Here is a 24324-nt window from a genome sequence, read left to right on the forward strand (position 1 = left end):
GAAATTTCAATTTTCAAATAAGTTCTTTATGTTTAAAAACGGAATAATGAAAACCATCAAGTCCTTATCCAAACCTAACCACGACCACTGATTTTAAATTAACCCAAAATAAATCTTCTTATTCATATAATGAACATTAATATTTTATATACGCAGGTTCATAAATATTGTCCAAATATCTTTCCATAAAACAAAAAAGTGTGTAAGGAATATTTTAGTTTTATTTTAAATTTTTGTTTAAATCAACTCACATTTGTTTATTTAATTTGTTGAATTTATAAACAAAAACCATGATGCAATCTCTGCTACATTGGCACAACTAAACAACTCCTTCGACAAAGAATGGCTAACCATAAATCAGACATTCGCCAAAAAAACCCGGAAAAGACAGCACTAGCATGCCACACCATCGAAACAGGACATCAACCAGACTTTGAAGGAGTCCAAATTCTTGCAACGGAGAAACATACATCCAAACGCTATACATTAGAAACACTTCACATAATAAATAACAAAAATAATATGAACCGCAAACAAGACACTCAAAACATATCCGCCGTTTACTGTTCCTTAGTTTCAGACAAAAACAATTCAACAGTTTACATTTAACAGTGACAAGTCTTCAAAGTCGGAAGCGCTTTAAATTTTAATTGTTTTAATTGTTTAAATTATTTTTTGTTTTAATGTTTTTGTAATATTTAAATCAATGTAAGTCATACTTGAAAGCTTTACATAATATTCGTATGTATTTAATAAACACTCTTATCATTTATGTGAATAAAGACATCCCCTGAAGAAGACGGCAATCACCGTCGAAACGTTGGGAAAAATCAAATGAAAATTGTTTTCATTTAATCATCAAAAAGATCAACAAAGCCGATGAGAATCACCACTTAATTGTTCTCAAATCAAACACAAAAACCATGATTCCCAACCTAATCACACAATTTCTTCCTACAATACCAACTGATCATTCCGATTCCGAAATATCAAACTTTACCGCCCTATAGAACATTTATGGTTTCTCTTACAACACCACAACAGTATTACCTTCAGAACGGACCATCATCATGCTTCGTTGTTTTGTCGCTCGCGCCGATCGTTTTCATTCACTCTGTGTTGTATTTTTGAAAAAGAAAAAACGATCATCATCGTATGCAAATCCCAACCTAAAAATACATTTCAAAAACAATATGATGATTATGTAGTTCTCCAGAGTAGATTGGAATATGGGATTTTCTTAACATCAAAAACCAAAAAAAAAAGAATAAAAGATTGAGGTATATTTCACTGCTGGAAAATTTAGTTTACATGCCACGCGTATAAATCAGGAACTGATGATGATGGTGTATCGGAAAATTTGAATTCGGTGGATATTCAGTTGAACGGGTACCGTCGGAGTATTAAGACGATATATACATACAAAGTATTGAAATATCCTTGTAAAATTTGTGTGTTTAGAAAATAAAATCGAAGGTACCTTAAGCAATTTTGAATATTAAAACGGAAGTTGAACCGATATTTTACTTCATCATTGTGACTACTTAAATTTCTTTGTTTGTAGATTGGAAATTTTAAAATATCCGAAAATCCCTATATGTTTATTAATAGTGATTTGGTTTTTTAAAACATAAAAATCATATTACAGTTTTTTGTGATTAAAAATGGCTGCGAATTCTCCGAGGACCCCAAGACCACCTGCGCACATAAATATGTATACGGATAGAACTATTCAAGCCATACCTGTACCACCGCCTCCAGTACAGCATCATGTACATCAAGTTTATCAGGGGCTGAAGACTTGTGAGTTATTTTTTGGAAGTGAAATAATAGGCTTAGAGTATCATTTATTATGGATTTTCAAAATCAAGATGCGTAGAATTTATTCTAAGTTTTTATGAAAAAGGTTACTGCCAAAAGGACTTTCGTCAATAATTTAAACAATTCCTTAGAGTGCCTTAATACTTTTATGTTGTTAAATAGTTTATGAAAAAAGTTAATTTTTTTCATTGGTTAGTTTTCAAAGTTAACATTCTTAGATACATTTATTTAGGAACCTGTTAATTAAAATTTGTTGTAAAAATCAAGCATAGAAAATTCTATGACTGTTGACTTCTAAATGAAATTTAGGATTTCAAAGTCTTTAAGTAGCTTGATGTAAATGGGGCTCGAATTTCAAAGACCGATTTGTTTTAAATTTCAAATTTATTTTGTTTTTCTTTGTAGAATATTTCACAATGTACATATTTTTGTATTTCAAATTCATGTCTTACATTTCCGAAATTACAACTTTGACAATCTGTTTTTTAAATTATTAAATTTTAATTTATTTAACTTTTTAAACTCGAATCCCTGACGTTGCAGTCAATGCGCCAACACCCTAGACTTGTTTCTTACCTCTGACCCTAATAAATACACAATTAGTGTTTTACCGCCTTTAGGCACATCAGACCATTGTATCGTATCTGCAAAATTCTCATGTCAAAAAAACTCAGTTAAAGAAAAAACTCCTATGAGAACCGTTTGGCAATATGAGAAAGCCAACTGGGAGGGTCTCAATGAATTCTTCAGGAACTTTAACTGGTCACTATGTTTCCTCGATGGTGACGTGGATTCCAGCGCAGAAATAGTAACAAATTTAATTCTTTGTGGAATGAGAAATTTTATCCTGAAAAGGGTGAAATCTATCAAACCCAAAGAGAACTGATGGTTTGATTCGAGCTGTAAAGAGGTTATAAGGTTCAGAGATGTAAGTTTCCGTTGTTATAAAGCCAACCCGACTGAGGAAAACAGGAATAAGTTTAAACAAGCTAGAAAGACCTGTAATGGTCATATTCGACGAACCAAATTTTTGCATGATCAGAAATTAAGGCAAAAAATACTACAATCTCCCAAAGGTAGTAAAAATTTCTGGTCATTTGTAAAAACACCACGTCATCCTTGGTTCCAACGCTCGTCCACAATGACACTCCCTATGTAAGCTCGATTGATATAGCCAATTTGCTTGCAGCACATTTTGCGGTTAATTCGACGCTACCGGATAGTGTCATGAGTCCTCCTGTTCTTGAGAGCGTAAATGATTCTATGGGACGAATCTTCTTTCGCACTCGTGCAGTCGAAAGAGTACTGAAAGACCTTGACATACACAAATCCGCTGGCCCGGATAGTATTCCCCCTATTGTTCTGAAGAGGTGTTCTTCATCGCTGGCAAAACCACTGCGTTAACTTTTCCATCTTTCCTATTCTACAGGTCCCTTCCCGAGTGGATGGAAAACTGCATTTGTCCCTTAAAAAGGCCAATCCTCCTCTCCCTCAAACTATCGTTCAATTGCACTTACGTCCCTTCTTTCTAAGGTCATGGAAACGCTGATTAATTTTCAGCTTAAGAAATATCTTGAAGAACGGAAGCTTCTTAATGACCCATGGCTTTCGTAGCAATAGGTGATCTCATGGTCTATCTCACTAAACAGTGGAACAAATCTTTACATCGTTTTGGAGAAAGTAAGATTATTGCACTTGATATTTCAAAAGTATTTGATAGAGTTTGGCACCACGCTCTCTTATCGAAAATGCGTGTTTTTGGTATGGATGAATCTCTTCTTCGTTGGATTAGAAATAACCTTTATAACCGTTCAATACAAGTTGTATTGGATGGTTTCAAGTCTGAAATTCATAAAATAAATGCTGGTGTACCCCAGGGCTCCGTTTTGTCTCCGACTCTCTTCCTTATATTCATAAACGATCTTTTGTCTGTCACTTCTAATCCATTCAACTGTTTCGCCGACGACAGTACCCTCAGCTTTTCATATTCGTTTCTAGATTCACATCCTTGTCCTTCGGATGTGGAATTTAAACGGCAGCGTATGATAAGCTAATTAAATTCTGATCTTGACAGCATTGTCCAATGGGGAATCAAAAACCGTGTAGAATTTAATGCCTCGAAAACTCAATGCTGTCTCCTGTCGTTAAATCGTAACCCACCCCCGATGCCACTATCCATGAGCGGCACTTGCATCCAGGAAACTAATCAACTTTCAGTACTCGGTGTGAATATCACAGATCACCTCTTATCGAATAATCACATATTCGATATCGCCAAAAATGCTGCCAGGTGCTTAGGATATCTCCGAAGATGCAAGAAACTTTTTACCCCTTCTGATCTGGCTATAATCTACAAAGCTTTTATCCGTCCAAAGCTTGAATATAATTCGCATATCTGGGCAGGTGCCCCCAAAACAAGTTTAAATCTTTTGGAATAGTAAACATTTTTGAAATAGTAAACATTTTTGAAACAAATTGAAATCAGCACTGCCAACTTATAATAAACACTGTATGTCGTAAGGAAAATGCTTTTGCTGTTTTAATCTGTTTCTCGCTTTTTGTTTCAGAACCTAACCATTGACTAACTTTTTTCGATCAACTTCTCTCAAGATCCTAATGTCATCTGAATGTTCCAGTTTTTCTTTACGTTTTCAGTTAAAATTACATTTCCTTTTGAAATTTAGATGATCAAAACTGGTAACATTTTAAAAGTACCATATTAAATTGTGTTTTATAACTTTTTATTTCAATTTCTATCAAAGAATAATCAACTACCAAACAAAATTAAAAAAAAGAAAAATCTTGCTTACTATCAGGTCAACTCTATACTTGCGTCAAAACATAGGCTGATCACAAATTTGTATATTTAACTGAAAGCAGATCCTCATTACTATTTAATTTAATAATTTTTGTTAGCGTCAGTAAATCTTTGTTAACTTAGAAACGGAACAAGTAACGTTTTCAATACTACACAAAACTCATTCGCTTGTCAGAGGATTATATTTGTAGATGATATTGTTTTAACAACTTAAGGTCATTTCCAAATTCTATATTAATGACATGTGAAAAACTTGTTAATTTGGTCTTAATTTACCTTCAAATACAAAAATACAGTGGACTGCATATTAAGCCCGGGACGAAGAAGCGTCACTTTGACGCACACTGACGCTACAGTTCCGCAATATTTCAGTGCACAGTTGTGGTTTTTTCTCACAGGAATCAGTCCGCTGTTCGCATGTGACTTGCAGCAGTGACATGGAACCCGTGGCATGATGCGAGAGGTCTTGGGTTCGATCCCTGCCTATGCCACCTAAAGTTTTTTTTTCACAGGTACTATCCCTTGCGAGGAATTGACAAATTCTCCAACAGTAATTCTTGTCATAAAAAGTGCTTTCTCAAATTTTCCGTTCGGATTCAGCTTTAAACTGTAGGTTCCTTTCCATCCCTGACAACAGTACTCGCACACAGGAATGGTTGAGAGTTGTCAGTCACCAGGCCCTAGTTCTCAAACGGACTGTTGCGTCACCTAATTTATTTTATTTACTTACTTAAGATTTACATTAGATTTAGATTTTATTTTTTTTTTTCAATAATAAAGTTTACAAAATTTACAATTCAAATTTTATTTAATAAAAGGTTATGGGCGTGGCCTTGCCGTCTGCCCAACGGCATTTATTTAGTGGAAGAAAACGGGTAAAACGGTTCTCTTACCATGCAAATAAAAATAACGTTTCTAAAAGGTATCGAAGGTATTGGTAATATCCTTTTGTGGCACATCGGCTTACAAAAGGGAGATTTTAAACATAATTTGAAAATATAAAAGCAAATCCTGAAAGGTTTTTTTTAACTATTTTCAAGTGTAAGCCTTTTGATGAGTTAGAAGTTAAAGTTTCACCAAAAAATGGAATCTCAGAATACACATATGAGAATGGCCAAAACTCCATACTTTTCTATTTCATTTAAAAATAAAAATCCCGCAAGTGTGCACTGCTCAATAAAAAAAATGTATAGAAAGACGGAATCTCCTTCGCGGTGAGGCAGCGATCCCGCAGAAACATGCGGGTGTAACACGCAAATCCGGTGCCTTAGCATCACTGCGCATCAAAATGACGCTTGTGTGCACCGGGGCTAAGTATTTATTTCGTTTATTCTACTTTTTTTTTAGCAAAATGGGCAAATAATGAGATATTCTATTCAATACAATGTTTAAAGTTTTGTTCAGGATCAACAAATATGACATTTCTCAAATTCTTTATGATTAATTATTTCATCAATCATTATCAAAGAATGTGCAAAAAACTTTCTGCATCTTGAATTATATAAAGAAGGAATGTTCCTGTGATATTTTCGTTGAGGAATTTAATTCAAGAATGTTTTGCTTTAAAAAAATTCTTCAGGTTAAAAATCGTTGTGCAGAAAAGAAACATACATAAAATGCTCTAGATTTAGCAAAAGACTCTCGAGTCTCGCCACAATGTAAACAATAATTTATTTGGATATCATTTATTGTGTAAATATACAAAGTGCATCTCCTCTAAGCAAACACGCGATGAAATGTAAATATTCAATTCACCTTTTCTAATTTTGCAGATTTTTCGTTTGAAATTGCCCATCAAAACACTTGTTGTTAAATAAATAAATTAGAAGTTTAGAAATTGTTTGTTTATGAACAAAAAATAAAGTTGTAGAAATTTAGACACATTTACAGTGTAACAAAACAATGTTGATGTAAGGTCCATAAGTTGAAGGTATTTAAAAAATCCTAAAATATGCGTATAAATAAAAATGAATGAATGAATAAAATGAAAAGATTTGCAGAGGGATGTATTATTTCAATGCGTCCACCGATCGCGTCGGACTGATGGTGGATATAGTCGACGATTTATAAATCCACACATATTAACAATTTTCTTTTTCAGCGTTACAAGTTACAAGATGTATTTAAACCAATTGAACCACGTTTGTCCGACGAAAGAAGCATATTTAAGAATATGAAATGAAGATTTCAAGCCTTTCACTTTATAAGTAAACAAAATTTGACTTCTTTAATAATTAAAGGTCATGAAAACGCTGATTATTTATCTCCTTAAGAAATATCTTCAAGTTCTAAAGATTCTTAATAGTCGGCAATGAGGGTTTTGTAAATAGGTTCTCCGGGGATCTGATGGTTTAACAAATCTACATGGCTTTGGAGAAAGTAAGATGATTGCACAAATTTATTGATGTCTCTTGTCATTAAAACATAACCCATAAGTCATCAACTAAACTTATTAATTTTCAGTACTCGGTATGTGGATCACAGAACCCCTTTCGTGGAAAGATCACATATTCATCACATGCTGCTACGATTGCTAATGACAATTTTTCAACCCCTCTGATCTGGATGTAATTTACAAAAAATTGAATAAAACTAACATATTTGGACAGGTGCTCGAATTAAAAAAGAAGCTTCGAATGATAGGCTACAGAACTATAACTGAAACATTTACATCTCTTAAACCGTTTATACCGTTTTTTTTTGTTAAACCTATATTTTTAAAGACAATGATTTGTCTAACTTTCCAGTTCCATTTAATGGTACCCCTCCCCATTTAAATTCAGCAGTTATACTCGCACCTTCAGTCCTGTTCATCAGTTAACCCTTGAACAAAATTTCGGACATACTGTTAGGTATATCCTCTTAAATTTTTCCATTTTTCGCACTACGTTTAATAACTTACAAACGTATTAAAATTAAGGTATGTAATAACACCTTCAATGTGTGCGAATTCAAAATGAAAAATAAAAAAGAGGCTGGGATGCGACCCACACTGATAACTTCCCATCCCGTCTGTCATTTGTATTGCTTAAAAGTTTGCCTACCAAATTTTCGTACTATTTTTTGTAGATTTTATATTTTATGAAAAAACGGACTGTTGGATTTTTGTATAAAAATTACTGAAAATCGAAAACAATATTTTCTGTGAAATAAAATAAGTTTGAAGCCAATACTTCAAATTTTTGAAAAGATATTTAAGTCGAAAATCAATTTTTACTAACTTTTGTTGATTTCTTTTTAGGTTTTTAATTTTTTGTACAAAAACTGTCAATTCGTTTTTTTTTTCAAAATGTTACTGAATGTTGATAACAGTATTTTTTTGAAAGTGTTACACTTTTTTTTACTCTTATTATTAGTAATAATTATTTGAAATTAGTTATTACCACACAAAACAAAATCGACGACGGCGGCTGCGTAGCGACGAATCTGCACTCAAATGAGTATGAACGCGACACAAAGGAGAGAACAAAAAAAGTGCAACAATACAGCTCGTTGACGAAGCTGTAACCGCGACTGCTCAGCTGGGCTGGGTTCTTTTGGAAGAATTTGTTTTTATATAAATTATAACAATATTGATCGATTTACGTACGTTGCAATAGAAATGGGCGCCAGAATTTTTTTTTTTAAACCGAAAAAGAAAATTCCAAAACTCTTTGTGGTTAAAATAACAAACGTTTGACTTTAAAAATTTATTTCTTTGGGAAACCGTGGGATTGAAGATCCCTGGACTAAAACCCAAAATGTTTTCCAAATAAAACTTTAAGAAATTACAATAAAATTGAAATTTAAATTAAACAAGGAAATAAATTCAAATATCAAAGGAAAATGGGATTTTAACACCGGACGCGTACCGAATAAAAGAACAAAGAACAAAACAAGAAAAAGCTACTTATCTTTTTTTTCTATTTCCTTCCTCTTGAAATCCTAACACCTCGATCCTCTATCCTCGAATCTCCAATTTTCTTTTTAATTTCTTCGATTTCCTGATCTTTTTCCTTCTCCTCGATTTTTCCTTTTCCTTTACAAATTCCTCGAACTTTTCCTTATCTTCCTACTGCACACATTTTCGTGATTGTCGGTCACGGTATCGCGGTTTCCTGGAAGCTTTACGCTCATCAGGAAAGCCACCGTTGTTGACTCTCAGCGAAACTTTACGTTCACACACACAATCACGGTTTCGACAAGATGTTGGATGAGTTTCCAAAACTTGCCGAAATATAATGGCGAGTTCAGACCCCTTCCCAACTATTCTTATTTCTCGAAAAAGTTCAAAGAAAAACAAAAATCGAGAAGAAGTCTAAACTAAGCATTTTCATATTACTATTAAAATCGCTCGAGGTTCGAGGTGTGAATTTCGTACCAAACATGAACTTAAACGACTTTAAAAACGCGGCGTTAAAAACCCAGATATGTTGTTATTGTTGTTGTTGTTTTTGTTGTTTAAGTAGGGTCCGCCTGACCGCATACTTCTTCGGCTCTTCCGCCGGCATTTTCGACCTTGTCGAAAGAACTCGTCCTCGAATTCGATCACCTGCTTTTGTTGCTTTTTCAAAATAAAGGCTAGGTACAACTGTGGCTGATGAGACCATGGTTGCCCTCAACTTTGCCGATGGTTTGCAGCCACAACTAGGGAAAAAGAAAAAAAGCCAATATCACAAAGTTTTGAAAAGATATTTGAGTCGAAAATAAATTTTTACCAACTTTTATTAATTTTTTTTTAGGTTTATATTTTTTGTAAAAAAACTGTCAATTAGATTTTTCTCAACATTTTTCAGATTGTTGAAAACATTATTTATTTTAAGATAAAATAAGTTTGAAGCCTAAATTTCAAGCTTTTGAAAAGATATTTGAATCGATATTCAATTTTTACCAACTTTGAGTAAATTATTTTTTAGATTTTTATTTTTTATAAAAAAAAACTGTCAATTCGATTTTTAATAAAAGTTTATCAGATGTCAAAAACATTATTCTTCGTTGCACAAAATTGTTTTGGAGATGAAATCATATTTTAGTCGTAAAATTTTGGAGGTGACAAATTTTTTTTTTTCAGTTTTTTTGATTTATAAAAAAAAAACGTTAAATGGATTACAATATATTATATAAAATTTAATTCAAGACTCTAGCGTTTTTGGTTCGTAAGATATTTAGGGTTAACCAAAATTTTCACCTTTTTTTCAAACTGCTATAGTGGAAAAACCACCCACGCAATTTTCTTGAAAACCCTTCCTGCATCTTTCTGCCTTATTATATGACAAAATTTATTCAAAACCGATATCTCTTCTGGTTCTTGAGCTATGGACGACGAAAAAACGTTGCGAACGTACGGACGTACGGATGTACGAACGTACGTACACTACACACGCACACACAGGTAAAAATCTTTTATTTCGACTCTAGGGACCTTGAAACGTCGAGAAATGTCAAAATTTTCAGTTTTTCAAATCGGACCATTACAATAACTTCCTATGGGAAGTCCAGTGTTTTTCTAGAAATTATCAAACATTTCGATTGGGTTGGGGTTTAAAAGGAGTCCATTTTCAACGTGATATTTCTGCCAAATCATGGTTTGTACTGCTAACAGTGTGCTAGATTAGACCCAAAGGGCAGCTAACATAAAGCTGACTGTCGTCGACGTACAAAACAAATGTATAGAATATTGCCTAATAATTAATGGGAGTTCAGTAATGTACAATGAAAACATTTAAGGTCCCAAGATTGAACCCTGAGGAACTCCACTCACTTAAGCTTATTTCTCAAATAGGATGAAATCAACCTTACAGCGTATGGGGAAAAGTTGAAATTATTTAGGAGCTTACTACATAAGGTATTGTGATCAACAGTATCAAAAGCCTTCGAGAAATCCAGTAGGACTAGAAATGTAACCCCATCTTTATCTATACAATGTCGTACACCTTCTGTAACATTTATAACAGCTGTAATGTAGCTGTGGTTCTTCCGAAAGCCTGATTGTGTGGGTGTTAAAATGTTCCTTTGTCGCATATACTGGCTTATTTGCTATTCCATGTTTTTCTCTAAGGCTTTTGATAAGAACGGTAGAATAAATATAGGCTTGAAATCATCCATTTTCGATTTTTTTGGAATAGGAAATACTTTCCACTGAGTTCTTTCCACTCCTGTTATAAGTACTGTGTTAAAAATGTGTGTTAGGAAGGTAGAAGAAGACTGAGTGGAATCGCTATAAGATTCTACTAAAGGATCTTCAGTTCCACTAATGGTTTGTTGAAAGGATACAAACTGCCAAATCTACGTCTACACTGTTACTGTCTTTAGATTTTCCGATACCAACACATCGTAAGTTTCTCCACATCCTTTTGCCGTCTCCAGAAACATTTAAACGGGTAGAAAAAACTCGGGTTTTTGCCCTACGTATTTCCATTACAACTCTGTTACCCAGTGAGCGGTAACGATTGTGAAGTTTGTTACAGCAATAACGCTTCCATTGCTTATAAACTTGGTCACACCTAAGCATGAGGTTAAATTAAATTTGCTTGGTTTTCTATTGATTGAATTTAGATTTGTTTACTGAAAAATGGGCACTTTTAAACCGAAAAAGATAAAGGAATCAAGGGTACACGGTTATTTAATCAGTTTTTAATGTCACAGGTGCACCATTATAGGTCTATTAAGTAGGTAGTATAAAACCAAGGACGAATAGTACCAGTCAAAGAAAACACGACTACTCCGTAGCTTTAGGCTGGGTTTTATGTTGATACCTAAAAGTCACCATTAACCTTAATGGCAAGTGAAGGGTCCGTGTAAAACAGAAGATTTAAAGTTTTGGTTAAAACTGTCACAAAGTGTTCTATAGAATGTTTAGGGTAAAAATAGTCAATTAAAGAAGAAGCTCAGAGATCTTATGCTGTTTTAGTTCAGCCAAGTTAATTTTTTCCACATGTTTCCGAAAAGTTTTTTAAATACTTTCCATTCGTTCTAAATCTTGGATGAGATGCTTTTCTGCATATTTCCGTCTCCTGATTAAGATTTGCCTTTTTTTATTTATAATGGGTAAGTTCAGACGACATATGTAAGAAAATTGAAGGTTAGGCTGTCAAAAAAATGGCTTTCATCTCAGACTGAGATTACAATTATACAGAATACGAAAAAAGTGGGTCCCAAGATTCCGACAGTTTGTCTTTGCCCCTACACACCAAATCATTGGGTCGATTGAGTTTAAATTTTTTAATTAAGGTTTTTAGCAAGCTCGAGTTTTGCGTTTTTTTTTCATTTTTTAGACCAAAAATAGCAAAAGTCCCCATACAAATCTTTTAGTCAAAAATTGAAAATTCGAATTTTCTAAAGAAAAACATTATAATTTTATTAAATTTTCTCTAAATTATGAATTATTATCTTGGAAATGTTTAACAAAAAAAAAATAATTGAATTGCTTTAAAAGGGTACCCCCATAGAACCGTTGTTTTGTTTTAAAGTTTTCTCAAGAACTAATTAACCGATTTCAATGCTTTATTTCTGCACAAGCTCTTATTACTATTTGATAATAATCGGAAATGTCATTCTTCATTTATTTAACTTTTAACAACTCTAAATTTTTTTTTAAAATTCAATATTTCGAAAACGGATCAGCATTTTTTTCTCTTGTTTGACAGCTGTTTTGAACAAAAAAAAACTTATCAAATCAAGTCTATTTATTTCAAAATGTCAACTGATCATACTTTTTCATTCGATTGAAAGCTGAACTATATAACTATTTTTTGCATAATTTTTTTAAAGATTTGTGTTAAAGGTGTAAAATGGGTTCTTGTCAAATTTTTAAAAGCAATAAGGTCTTTTTTTTAGAATAGAAAACGCAACTTATGATGGACATGTAATCTGTGTAAGGAGTAATTTTGGAGATATTAATATTATTTGTACTTTCTGCCTAATAAAATTTGAAATTATTGACATTAATAAAGTCGCTTATGTTATCTTAACCTGCCCTGCCTTTCTAATAAGCTTAACTTTAGAAATATTTCCATTCAAAACTAATATACATATGCCAGCATTTGAGTTTAATAACATCTGGAAAAAAACTTCGTCCGCCAAAAGTTTGTTCGATCTTCAGAAATAAGACAAGTTCTCATCAAAAATGTAACATGCTACATGCTACATGCCACAACAAATCCCATCGCTTCAACTTTACTAAACAATTTATCACCCATGTTCCACCTTAATTCATTCTAAATTAATGTCCTCGTATATTTTATCAGTTAATTTTTCATAAAATATCTAAAAATAAAATATTGATATTTCTCTTCGGCTTTTTATTTTCAACATCGCACCCGGCCGGCGCGGCGCGGTGGCAGCGGCGCGGCGGACCGGACAGCCTCCGTTCGTAAATTACATCTTTAAAAAGCTAAAATGCTATTAGTAGATAGATATCCATTAAAAACATTTCACTACCTTAAAAAAAGATTAAAATGCAGACTCATCGTCGTCGTTGTCGTTGTATTATTTTCGATTGTGTTCAAAAATTCCGGGGCACAATCAATCAACAATGTGTCAAGATCAAAAACACCAGTATCGGACGAATAAACATGTCATTTTTTGAGTTGGAATATCGCGCTTCTGATCTTTTATTAAAGTTTGTTTTTGTTTTTTCTCTCCTGTTAAAAACCAATGGAAAAAATGATTTTATTATTTAATTTTTCACACGATGGAGTTTTGATGAACGATCTCGAAAAATAAAATAAAAACTAGTATTGCGATGTGATTTATTGAGATTTTATGGGTCTTGTCTTGTTGAAAATTAAACAACACAATGGGCACGATTTCGAGAGATTAAATATATGTCCGGCATTTCAGACCAGACAAATATTTTGAGAAATTTTGTTTTAAAAATATCCTCTTTGGTACAAGTCAGGTGCGGGTCGTAAAATTTGGTACAAGGGCGTTCGTTGGCGTTCTAAAATCACAAAACTTTACTTTCAGTTCATGTTATAAAATAAATTTGTTATTAATTTAATTTTGAATTATTTTACATTTAAATTTCATGTTATTGTTACCTTAGGAATTACTAGATGTCAATGATCCTTAGTTCATGTTCCGCATATGAACCTCCTCAGACTACGATCTTGCATTGCTTTCCTAGTGCTCGATAAACTATAGAAACTATATATTAAATTTCCTCTTTCAAGTTAATAAAGAATTTCAAGAAAATAATAATAATAATCATGAATTTATACTAGACTTAATTTTCCATTGTTCACACCTCGAATGCTAATTTTAGGCGTCATCACGCTATTAAATTTATTACGATCAGCATGATCGCAAATTGTTTAAATTTTTTTCCAATCCATTTGATGTTTGAATCTTCTTGAAATTGAAATTATTCAATTATTCAAATAATAATTTTTATAGCCAAAACTACAACAACACTAAATTTATATACAGAAATTAAGTTTGCTTTATTGTTTGCATTTTACGGATCGTTATTGATCTACAAAATGTTCCAATAAAATTACAAACAACGTGCGATCTTGTAAACATTATAGACTATTTTGTTATTCACTTGAACTTTATTTTTGATCTGAAGAACGTCGATTTTTGCTGTATTCTCGATTTCATTCTTTTCTTTTTTTAGTTGGCGTTCATATTGAAAGTCGTAAAATTTGGCAAAATTAGTTTTTTTTTTACTGATTGAAGATTTATGGGGTGATTAGGAGATTTATAGAGATAGTTTTGGATTTTTGCGTGTCTTAAGTTCGAACATAAAACTTAATAAATTCAGAAACTAAATAACACCTATAGGAATGTATAGTTTGCCTTGATTGATATGACAAATAAAAAAAATCTAATTAAGAACGGAAAATAACTTTATGGGTGGAAGAAAGAAATAAAAAGTTGGTCAAATGCTTAAGAAGAATTAATTGAAAATTATCACTGTTCCTCTTGAGCCATACATACTACAACATTTAATTTTTAGAATGTATTGCAAATTTGAACATTTTTCAATTTATATGGTTTGAAAATATGAAATATTTATCGATCAGGAGCCAAATGATTTTGTAGATTATCTGAATTATGTCATATAAGGGTCAATCTGCTGTTTTTAAGGTTTTAAAAATATTGGTTTTGTAGATAAGAGATCCGCAAAAACTTGAACGAAACGTATGAAATTACAAATTTTTTGAATGTTTATAAAGTCAAATGACCAAATATTCACACTACGGCAGATCTTGGAAAAAAACCAGGAACCTAAAATCGATACCATCAAACTTATCCGTTTGTGCAGAATGACGATGAAGTATTTACGCTGCTCTATCAAGGTCGGAAAAGATCTCACCGATGCATTTGATGTCGAAAAAGGTTTTAGACAAGGCGATATATTGTCATGCGATATTTTCAATATCGTTCTGGAAATAATTGTGCAAAACTCAACCGTCAAGGCAAGAGATATAATCTTCCAAAGGTATTTCCAATTGCTCGGATACGCAGATGACATTGACATAATTGGAAGATCAAAGCGTGATCTCAGTGGAGGGTATTTGGGCATTGCGACGGAAGCAGAGAAGATGGGTTTATTGATCAATGAGACCAAGATGGAGTACACGATGTCAATAAAAAAAGGACTGTGGTAATGACGTCTTGGACAAAACGACACCATGGACAGCTATAACTTTGAGGTATTTAGGGACTTTGTCTACCTAGGCACCGCTCTGAACTTAGACCAGCGCTAAAATCAAACTAAGATAACTCTTGCAAATCACTGCTTCTTTGGCCTTAGAAGGCAGTTGATTAGTAAAGTCCTCTTTCGAGCATCTAAAATCACCATCTATACGACACTCATCATCCTTGTTGTCATTTATGGCGCTGAGGCCTGGACCCTGTTAAAGTAGGATGAGAACGTGTTAGGATGCTCCCGTATGCATGGTGAATGGAGGAGAAGATATAACGTCGAACTGTACATCAGTTAACAGAATTAAAGTCTAACGACTTAGATGGCAAGGTCATGTAGAGCGAATCCAATCCCAAGAGACGGTGCACGCAGATGGGTGAAGAGCAACCAGCTTGGCGTGCGAAACTGCAGACAGCTAGCTAGCTACCGATCTGACTGGAGACGCATGTTGGTTGAGGGCCAGGTCCTCCCCGGATTGTTGCGCCACCTTAAGTAAGTAAAAATAAAAAAAAAAACAATAAAATTGTATCACACAATTTTTTGACGATATAGCCTATTTCGAGATAATGTCATAAGAAAAAAAGAGGCTGGGATGCGACCCACACTGATAACTTCCCATCCCGTCTGTCGATTTGTCTTGCTTAAAAGTTTGTAGGGTTGGGTTTTTTTCTTATAATAAACACAAACTCAAGGGGATATTACTACCCCTATTATGCAGAGGCACAGTGTGAGCCCTAGGAAGAGGAGGGAGGGTTTAAAAAGTGATGTCGGTGCACGTTGGTTTTGAATTTCTGAATATTGAAATGACTAGGAAAGACAGAGTGTGGTAAGGCATTCCACATTCGCGTAGTACGGCTAAAGAACGAATCTCTGTATTTGACAGTACAACCGAAGTTGGGCTCGAGGGTATACTTATGAGCATTCCTAGAAGCGCGAGTATTACGGTTGAACTGTTTAAGGAGTGGAATGCAACTAGCTATTTCACTAGAGTATAAGCCGTTAAAATAACGGTAAAAAAAGGGTCAGACAAGAGACTTTAAGACGATGTTCAAGCGAAGTAAATGAACTTATGGTGATATTATCATCTATCAATTTAAATGCTTTACGTTCAATACTATCCAAGAGGCTTAAGTAAGTTGCAGGAGCACCAGCCCGGAGAAGGGAGTTATACTTAAGCTTTGGACATATGTAAGTCTTGCAGATAACAGACAGATCCGAAGGGGTGAAATATTTCTTGGATCGCCTTAGGAAACCCAAACATCTTGCGGCATTTTTGGCGACCTCGCGTATGTGATCATTCCAAAAGTATTGGGTTTTCTAAGCATTAAATTCCACGCGGTTTTTTAATCCCCATTGAACAATTTTGTTTAGGTCAGACTTTAATGAGGTTATCATTTTTTGTCGTTGCAATTCCACGTCCGAAGAAGAGGGATATGAGTCTGAAAACGAAACGTCAGCGAAACAATGTATTGGATTAATTGTTGGAGACAGGAGATCATTCATAAAAATGAGAAAGAGTGTTGGGGATAAAACAGAGCCCTGGGTCACGCCAGCATTTATTTTATGGTTTTCAGACTTGAATCCATCCAATACTACTTGTATTGAACGATCCGAAAGGTAATTACAAATCCAATAAAGCAGGGATTCATAAAAACCGAAAGCACGCATTTTCGATAAGAGAGCCTGATACCAAATCCTATCAAATGCTTTTGAAATATCAAGTGCAATAAGCTTACTTTCTCCAAAACGATGTAAAGATTTGTTCCACTGTTCGGTGAGATGAACCATGAGATCACCAGTGGACCTATTGCTACGAAAGCCGTATTGCCGGTCATTAAGAAGCTTTCGATCTTCAAGATATTTCTTGAGCTGATAATTAATCAGCGTTTCCATGACCTTGGAAAGAAGGGACGTAAGTGCAATCGGTCGGTAGTTAGAGGATGAGAAAGATTCAGAACAGTAGTGGGGATACCATCCGGACCAATGGATTTATGTGTGTTTAGATCTCTAATGACTCTTGCCACAGTACGTGTGCGAAAAAAGATTGGTCCCATAGAATCACTAACTCGCTCAAGTACAGGCGGAGCTATGACACTCACTGACAGCTTAGAATTGGCGGCGAACTGAATAGCAAAGAGATTAGCTTTCTCTAAAGAGCTAACAAAAGGAGTTTCATTGACAACGAGCGTAGGAACCGATGAAGAGGATAAATTCCTCATGTTTTACAAACGACCAAAAATTTGTACTTGCTTTGGGACATTTTAGAATTTTTTGCCGTAACTTTTGGTCGTGTAAAAATTTGGCCGTCGAATATGGGCGTTGCAGGCCTTCCTGGCTTGTTTGAAATTTTTCCGGCTTTCCTCAGTACGGTTGGCTTTATAGCAACAGAAACTTACCTCTTTGGCCCTAATAACCTCTTTACAGCTCGCATCAAACCATGCGTTCGGGATTAAAGTTCTCATTCCCAGGAGAATCAAACTTATGATCATATCAGCGCTGGCGTCAACGTCACTATCGAGGAAGCATTGTGACCAGTTAAAGATCATGAAGTAATTATTGAGACCGTCCCAGTTGACTTTGTCGTATTGGTAAACGGTTCTCTTAGTTTTGACACGAACAATTCGCTGATATAACACAATGGTCAGATGTGCCTAGAGGTTATACATACATATGTATAACAAAATTTATTAATTTTTTGAATTTAATATCTCTTCTAGTTCTTAAGGTATGGACGAAAAAAAAACGTCCCGAACGTACGGAAGTACGAACGTACATCTTTCTAAAAATCTTTTATTTCGACTCTAGGGACCTTGAAACGTTGATAAATGTCAAAATTTTCAATGTGACAAATCGGACCCATTACAATAACTTCCTATGGGAAGTTAATAACACGGTTTACTAGCCCGAAACATCTCGTTGGGGAGAGTTATTAATAAACTGCAATGGAAACTGCGAGATAGTAGAAGGACATGCCGGGAATCTATAGAAATTAAAAGAAATTATATCAAGGTTTACCTATATTTTATGTTGCAAAACTAAAAGTGACGTTTATATAGGCTCAAATTTTCAGGAAATTGGTTGTTTGAAATTTCGGTCAAATTTTTAACGCGGGACCATAAAAAAAATCGTCGCAAGAAAGAATTGTTTGACAGCCAAGACCGGGTTCTTAAAAATAGAGCTCTCAACAAGTTGTTTCCACTTTTGTAAAACATTTCAAAAATAAGAACTACTTGGCGAACTTTTTAATTTAAAGTTGAAGAGCATTTAAATTTCTTGTACATTTCTTCAGTGTATTATTCATTTTGAAAGTTCTTGAGTATAGAGCAGATGAGGAGGTTCCAAATTTAAAAAGCAATTGCGGTATATTTTCTTTAAGGATTTCTATATTATTTATTTACCTGATAGATGACTTTCGAGCCACAGGTGTCGAAGCTCTATGTATCAAAATCAAGTTGAAATCTGTCCATTTATTTATTATCTCTGCGTATATTCCCCCAAGTTCAAACAATGAGGCTTATGAAAAAATTAATGACTGCATAGAAAATATTTATGTACTTATGGAACCCGAAGATGAAATTTTGATCGTAGGTGACTTTAATCTACCAAACCTTAACTGGACAAAAATTGATGACGACAACTTCCATGTTCCAATAAATGCATCCAGCCTTAATGAACTAACATGTATAGATGGTATGTCATCGTGTGGTTTAAGTCAATTCAATGGAATGAGAAATCGTTTTGAAAAAATTCTTGACTTAGTGTTTTTCGTCGATACAATTAACAACGAAATTGCTGTTTTACCTGCTACTGTAAAACTAATAGACGAAGATCGACATCATCCTGCATTAGATATTTCACTAGGTTTAAACATGTCTTCTCCTTACAATAACAATAATAACAACAAACTTGAATTTGACTTTTCTAAATGTAATTTTGTAGATCTTTTTGATATGTTAATAACTGTAAATTGGAATCAATTATTTTGTAATTGTAATATTGAGGATATGTGTAATAATTTTTATAGAACTCTTTTTAACTGCTTTTACGAAACTATTCCTTTAAAAAGATCACGTTTTGCTTCAAATGCACCACCATGGTTTGATACGCGTATTAAAAACTTAAAAAATAAAAGGAACAAAGCTTGGGTAAAATATAACATAACTAGAACTGACGATGATTACAGAACTTTCTTAATTCTAAAACAACTCTTTTCTGATTATTCTAACATTTTATATGACGATTACATTCGTAAAATAGAACATGGTATTAAATCTAATCCAGATAGTTTCTGGAATTTCGTTAATAATAAAAGGAAAACATGTGGCTATCCGAATTCGATGTCAAATAATTCGTCAACTTGTCATGATCCAAAGATTATTGCAAACATGTTTGCTAATCAATTCAAGTTGCATTTGAAGAATCAGACTTTAATAATTCCTCTTCTTTTTCTTCTTCTTCTGACAGCTTTACTCATTTAAACGCAATTAATTTTGAAATAAGTGAAGACACAGTTGCTCAACATATTTTAAAACTCGATGAGTGCTTTACTCCAGGCCCCGATGGTGTTCCATCTTATATATTAAAAAAATGTGCTTCTTATTTGTCATATCCGCTATGTGTTCTCTTCAATGCATCCTTAAAAAGTTCAATTTTTCCTGTTATCTGGAAAAGTTCATTTATTATTCCCATACACAAAAAAGGCCCAAAGAATGAAATAATGAACTATAGGCCCATTGTGAAACTATCTGTGATACCTAAACTGTTTGAGTCAATTGTGAGTAATGTTCTTTCTTTTCATTGTAGTTCTCTTATTTGTGATAGCCAGCATGGCTTTGTCAAAAAGAGATCCACTGTAACTAATTTATTTAACTTCGTGTCCTTTTGTCTAGATGTATTTGTAAAACGCGGGCAAGTTGATTGCGTATTTACTGACTTTAGTAAAGCCTTTGACAAGTTATGTCACAATACACTAATTCTAAAATTATACCATCTAGGATTTAACAACAATTTTATAAATTGGATTTCTTCATACTTAAAAAATCGTCGATATTCTGTTTTGTTTCGTAATGAAAGTTCAATTCAATTTGTTGTCAATTCTGGCGTCCCTCAGGGCAGCCACCTAGGTCCTATTTTATTTGTTTTATTTATTAACGACTTGGTTTCAAACTTAAAAAACTCGTCTGTCCTTATTTATGCTGATGACATTAAGCTTTTCAAAAGTATAAAATCCTCCTCTGACTGTTTATTATTACAAGAAGACTTAACAATATTTAGGGAATGGTGCAATAAAAACCGACTTGTTTTAAATGTTGACAAATGTAAAACTATGAGTTTTACACGTAAAAAAATTCCGTTTTTGTACGACTATATGTTTGATTCTTGTCCGTTATGTAAAGTTTCTATGTTTTCTGACTTAGGTATTATTCTAGATCCCAAATTAACTTTTAATGATCATTTAAGTTATATAATTAAAAAAGCCAATAGGGTTCTTGGATTCATTAAAAGATTCGGTCGTGATTTTCGGGATCCTTATGTTCTTAAACTTCTATTTATTTCGTTTGTTAGACCAATTTTAGAATACGGCTGTGTGGTATGGTCACCTTATTACTCAATACATGTTTCAAGAATTGAAGCGATCCAAAAAAGGTTTCTGCGTTTCTGTCTTCGGCCTCTTCCATGGGCAAGGGAAAATCTATTTTCTCCTTATTCTCAAAGACTAGCTTTGATCAGCCTCCCTTCTTTGACTAACCACAGAAAGTATTTACAATTTTGTTTTATTGTTGGAATTATTAATGGTTCGATATCATTACCATCAGTTCTAAGTAAATTAAATTTCAGTTTCAGTCGTGCAAGTTTAAGGCGACAGCAACCTATTATTCAAATATTTAGCAGATCAAACTATGATGTATGTAGCCCTCTCAATCAGTTAATAACAATTTATAACGAATTTCATTTTTGTTTAGAATCTGTAAATGATAATATAAAATGTAAACAATTTAAACTTATGTTTTTCAACAATATTGTGTAATTAATGTAAATTATGATATTAGATATTATTAGATTATAAGAATTTTTTTAAATATTGTTAAAGTTAGATTTTAACGAATTAAATAAATTAAATTAAATTAAAAAAAAAGACTAGTTTTGTTCCTAAGTCCTTCACAAAAATGTCAGTTTTCCACTTTTAAATGAAATGGTTTGGAAATAGGACAAACTGTTAAATTTTACAATTGCATTCTGGTGTTCCTTTGTAATTTTATCTAATTATTAATAGAAGTTCCATTTAAAACAACACTGCATCTCTTGTATACTTAATTAAATTTTCAATATCAACGTAATCGTACATTATTGAAAAGTTTGCATGTTTGTATCTTAAGGTGTTTGTTTTTGTGTATTGTAACCATATCGTAATAAAAAACTATAATTATGCTAGAAATTTAACAAGGCCAAAAAATAAACAAAGGTTAGGATTATTTAAAAGTCGCAAGGGATATTTTACTCAACCCAAAAATGTTATTCATGCCTTGATTTTTCACTCACACTTAAAATAGATTTAATTTTGATTACATTTCATTGCGTAAATTTTATTACAATCATTTTCCTTTGACGAGCATTAGTTTTTGATAAAAATCATGGCACGTCTTTCATTAACTATTCAAAGTTCATACCACAAACTTATGTGAGATGGCCTCGTTAAAGGAGAGGACAGTTAATATTTATGCTATCATCTTCTTCCATTATATGCTAAATGAAACTTAATGAACTTGATAGTTAAATTGTATGTACCTACGTAGAGAGAAATGCTCAATTTTACATTTAAGTTGTTAAATTTAAACAAAACAATAATTCAAAGTGTCTGAAAATACTTTCTTTTTTAAACTTATTTACTTTCAGCTGAAAACGACGAGGTTGGCTGTGTGGAAGCAATTTCTATAATAGTATCACTCATCATCATGTTCCTGACCTTTCCCATTTCAATTTTCGTTTGCTTCAAAGTGGTTTCAGAATTCGAAAGAGCTGTGATATTTCGAATGGGTCGATTGAGGTCTATAATATTCTTATAAGCAAACTAAGTACAATAATTTTTGAGCAATATTTTATATATTTTTATAGAAGCGGTGGTGCTCGAGGTCCTGGAGTATTTTTCGTCCTGCCATGTGTTGATGATTATTGTAAGGTCGATCTTCGTACTGTTTCCTTTGATGTACCACCCCAAGAAGTCCTATCAAAAGATTCCGTAACAGTGACAGTTGATGCAGTTGTCTATTATCGAATAAGTGATCCTTTGAAAGCCGTCATTCAAGTATCGAATTATAGTCATTCGACAAGACTTCTAGCTGCTACGACACTTCGAAATGTCTTGGGAACGCGAAATTTATCTGAACTTTTGACCGAAAGAGAAACTATTTCACACACGATGCAGGTTTCTTTGGACGAGGCTACCGATCCATGGGGTGTTAAAGTCGAAAGAGTTGAAATGTTAGATTAAGAAGATTTTCTTGTCCATTAAATAAAATGTGTAATTTGGTATTAATTCCAGAAAAGACGTTTCACTCCCAACAGCCTTACAACGCGCTATGGCCGCTGAAGCTGAAGCCGCTCGTGAAGCTAGAGCTAAGGTCATTGCAGCTGAGGGTGAAATGAAGTCATCACGAGCACTTAAAGAAGCATCAGATATTATTTGTGAGAGTCCTTCTGCCTTACAGGTAAATGATAGCAAAGTGGGATTCGAAGAAAAAAAAACTCATATGTAACTTCTTTTTATAGCTTCGATATTTACAAACGTTAAGCAGTATTTCAGCTGAAAAGAATTCAACAATTATTTTTCCACTGCCAATGGAGTTACTGACACCGTTTCTATCGAATTGCAGTAATTGTACTTTTAAAAAATGTGGCACATAGTTCCTGGTACATATTAATTTGTTTTTACGAATCAAAGTTATAGTTTGTAATATTTAAATAAACCAAAATGAAGAGATAAATATAAAATTAAATAAAACTATTTTATAATATTTAAAAGTTTTTCAAGAAATTTTACTTTACCCACAAATATTTTAGAAGTTCTTATTTTTGAACACTGTGAATGATGTTTGCATTATTATGTTTGAAATGTTAGCATCTAAGTTCTGAAAAGTTCAAAATACTTTTGAATTAAAATAACATATGCATTCGCAAGAGGCTAATTAATTTTCAAAACTTTTACTATCTAAAGGTAACTGTCAAAAGAACAGGTTTAATTTAAAAGCTTTAACGAAATGCGAGTAGCCTCCAGTGACAACGGATATAAATCGTTTGACGTTTAAGATGGGAGGGAGGGTAGTCACAGACTTAACATAAAGATGAGATTTTGTGAACGGTTTCCAAATGTTCTATAATGTTCTGTAAAGGAGGCTAAAAGAATCAAAATAATATAATGTATATCTTAACCACACTTAGATATTTTAAGGGCTTTAGTTAAAATATATTTTCCATTTATTTTTTAAATACCCCCTATTTAAGAGCTAAATTGTGTTAAAACTTAGCCTTTTAAAAACAATATTAAATTTTGTGGCTGTTGTCATTTCTATAAATGGGAAGAACGCTACGAAAATATAGATTCAAATGGAATTAAATATGAAGAACTTTCTGGCTTTTGTGGCGTATTTTCTGCTGACGCAATTTTCGGGATTATATATTATTAAAACTTAAAAATAGGAAAGAAAATAATGTTTGATTCTTGAATTTAAAAACAAAATAATATGGTAGGCAGGTAGAAATGGCGATCTCAAGCCAGCTTAGCCTGAGATCCAATTAGCGCTACCTGACTGTCTGTAAAGATAGCCGCATTTAGGTTTTGGTTTGGGCTTTGTTTAAGTATCTTACATGCCACCCTTATTGCCAGCAGTTCAGCCTGAAAAACGCTAGCAAAGTCAGGAACCTAAAGGATTGAGCTACATTTAGGGACTCAGAAAAGATCCCAGAACCAACTCCGCACTCCATCTTCGAGCCGTCAGTAAAGATGGTTGTGTCGAAACCTATCGACACAATGTCATCCTGCCAATCTTCTCTGGAT

At 33.3% G+C, this 24324-nt stretch overlaps 1 protein-coding gene across 1 annotated transcript; it reads left to right on the forward strand.

The window, feature by feature from the left end:
- Positions 1-1334: 1334 nt before the first annotated feature.
- LOC129943988 (band 7 protein AGAP004871-like) lies at positions 1335-23274 on the forward strand. Its single transcript, XM_056053095.1, has 6 exons — positions 1335-1476; positions 1649-1803; positions 22167-22317; positions 22386-22751; positions 22813-22978; positions 23040-23274. The coding sequence occupies exons 2-6, from the start codon at positions 1665-1667 to the stop codon at positions 23172-23174; spliced, it is 957 nt and encodes a 318-aa protein (XP_055909070.1). The 5' UTR covers positions 1335-1476; positions 1649-1664; the 3' UTR covers positions 23175-23274.
- Positions 23275-24324: the final 1050 nt, after the last annotated feature.

Source organism: Eupeodes corollae, chromosome 2, assembly GCF_945859685.1.
Source record: "Eupeodes corollae chromosome 2, idEupCoro1.1, whole genome shotgun sequence".
Lineage (NCBI taxonomy): Eukaryota > Metazoa > Arthropoda > Insecta > Diptera > Syrphidae > Eupeodes > Eupeodes corollae.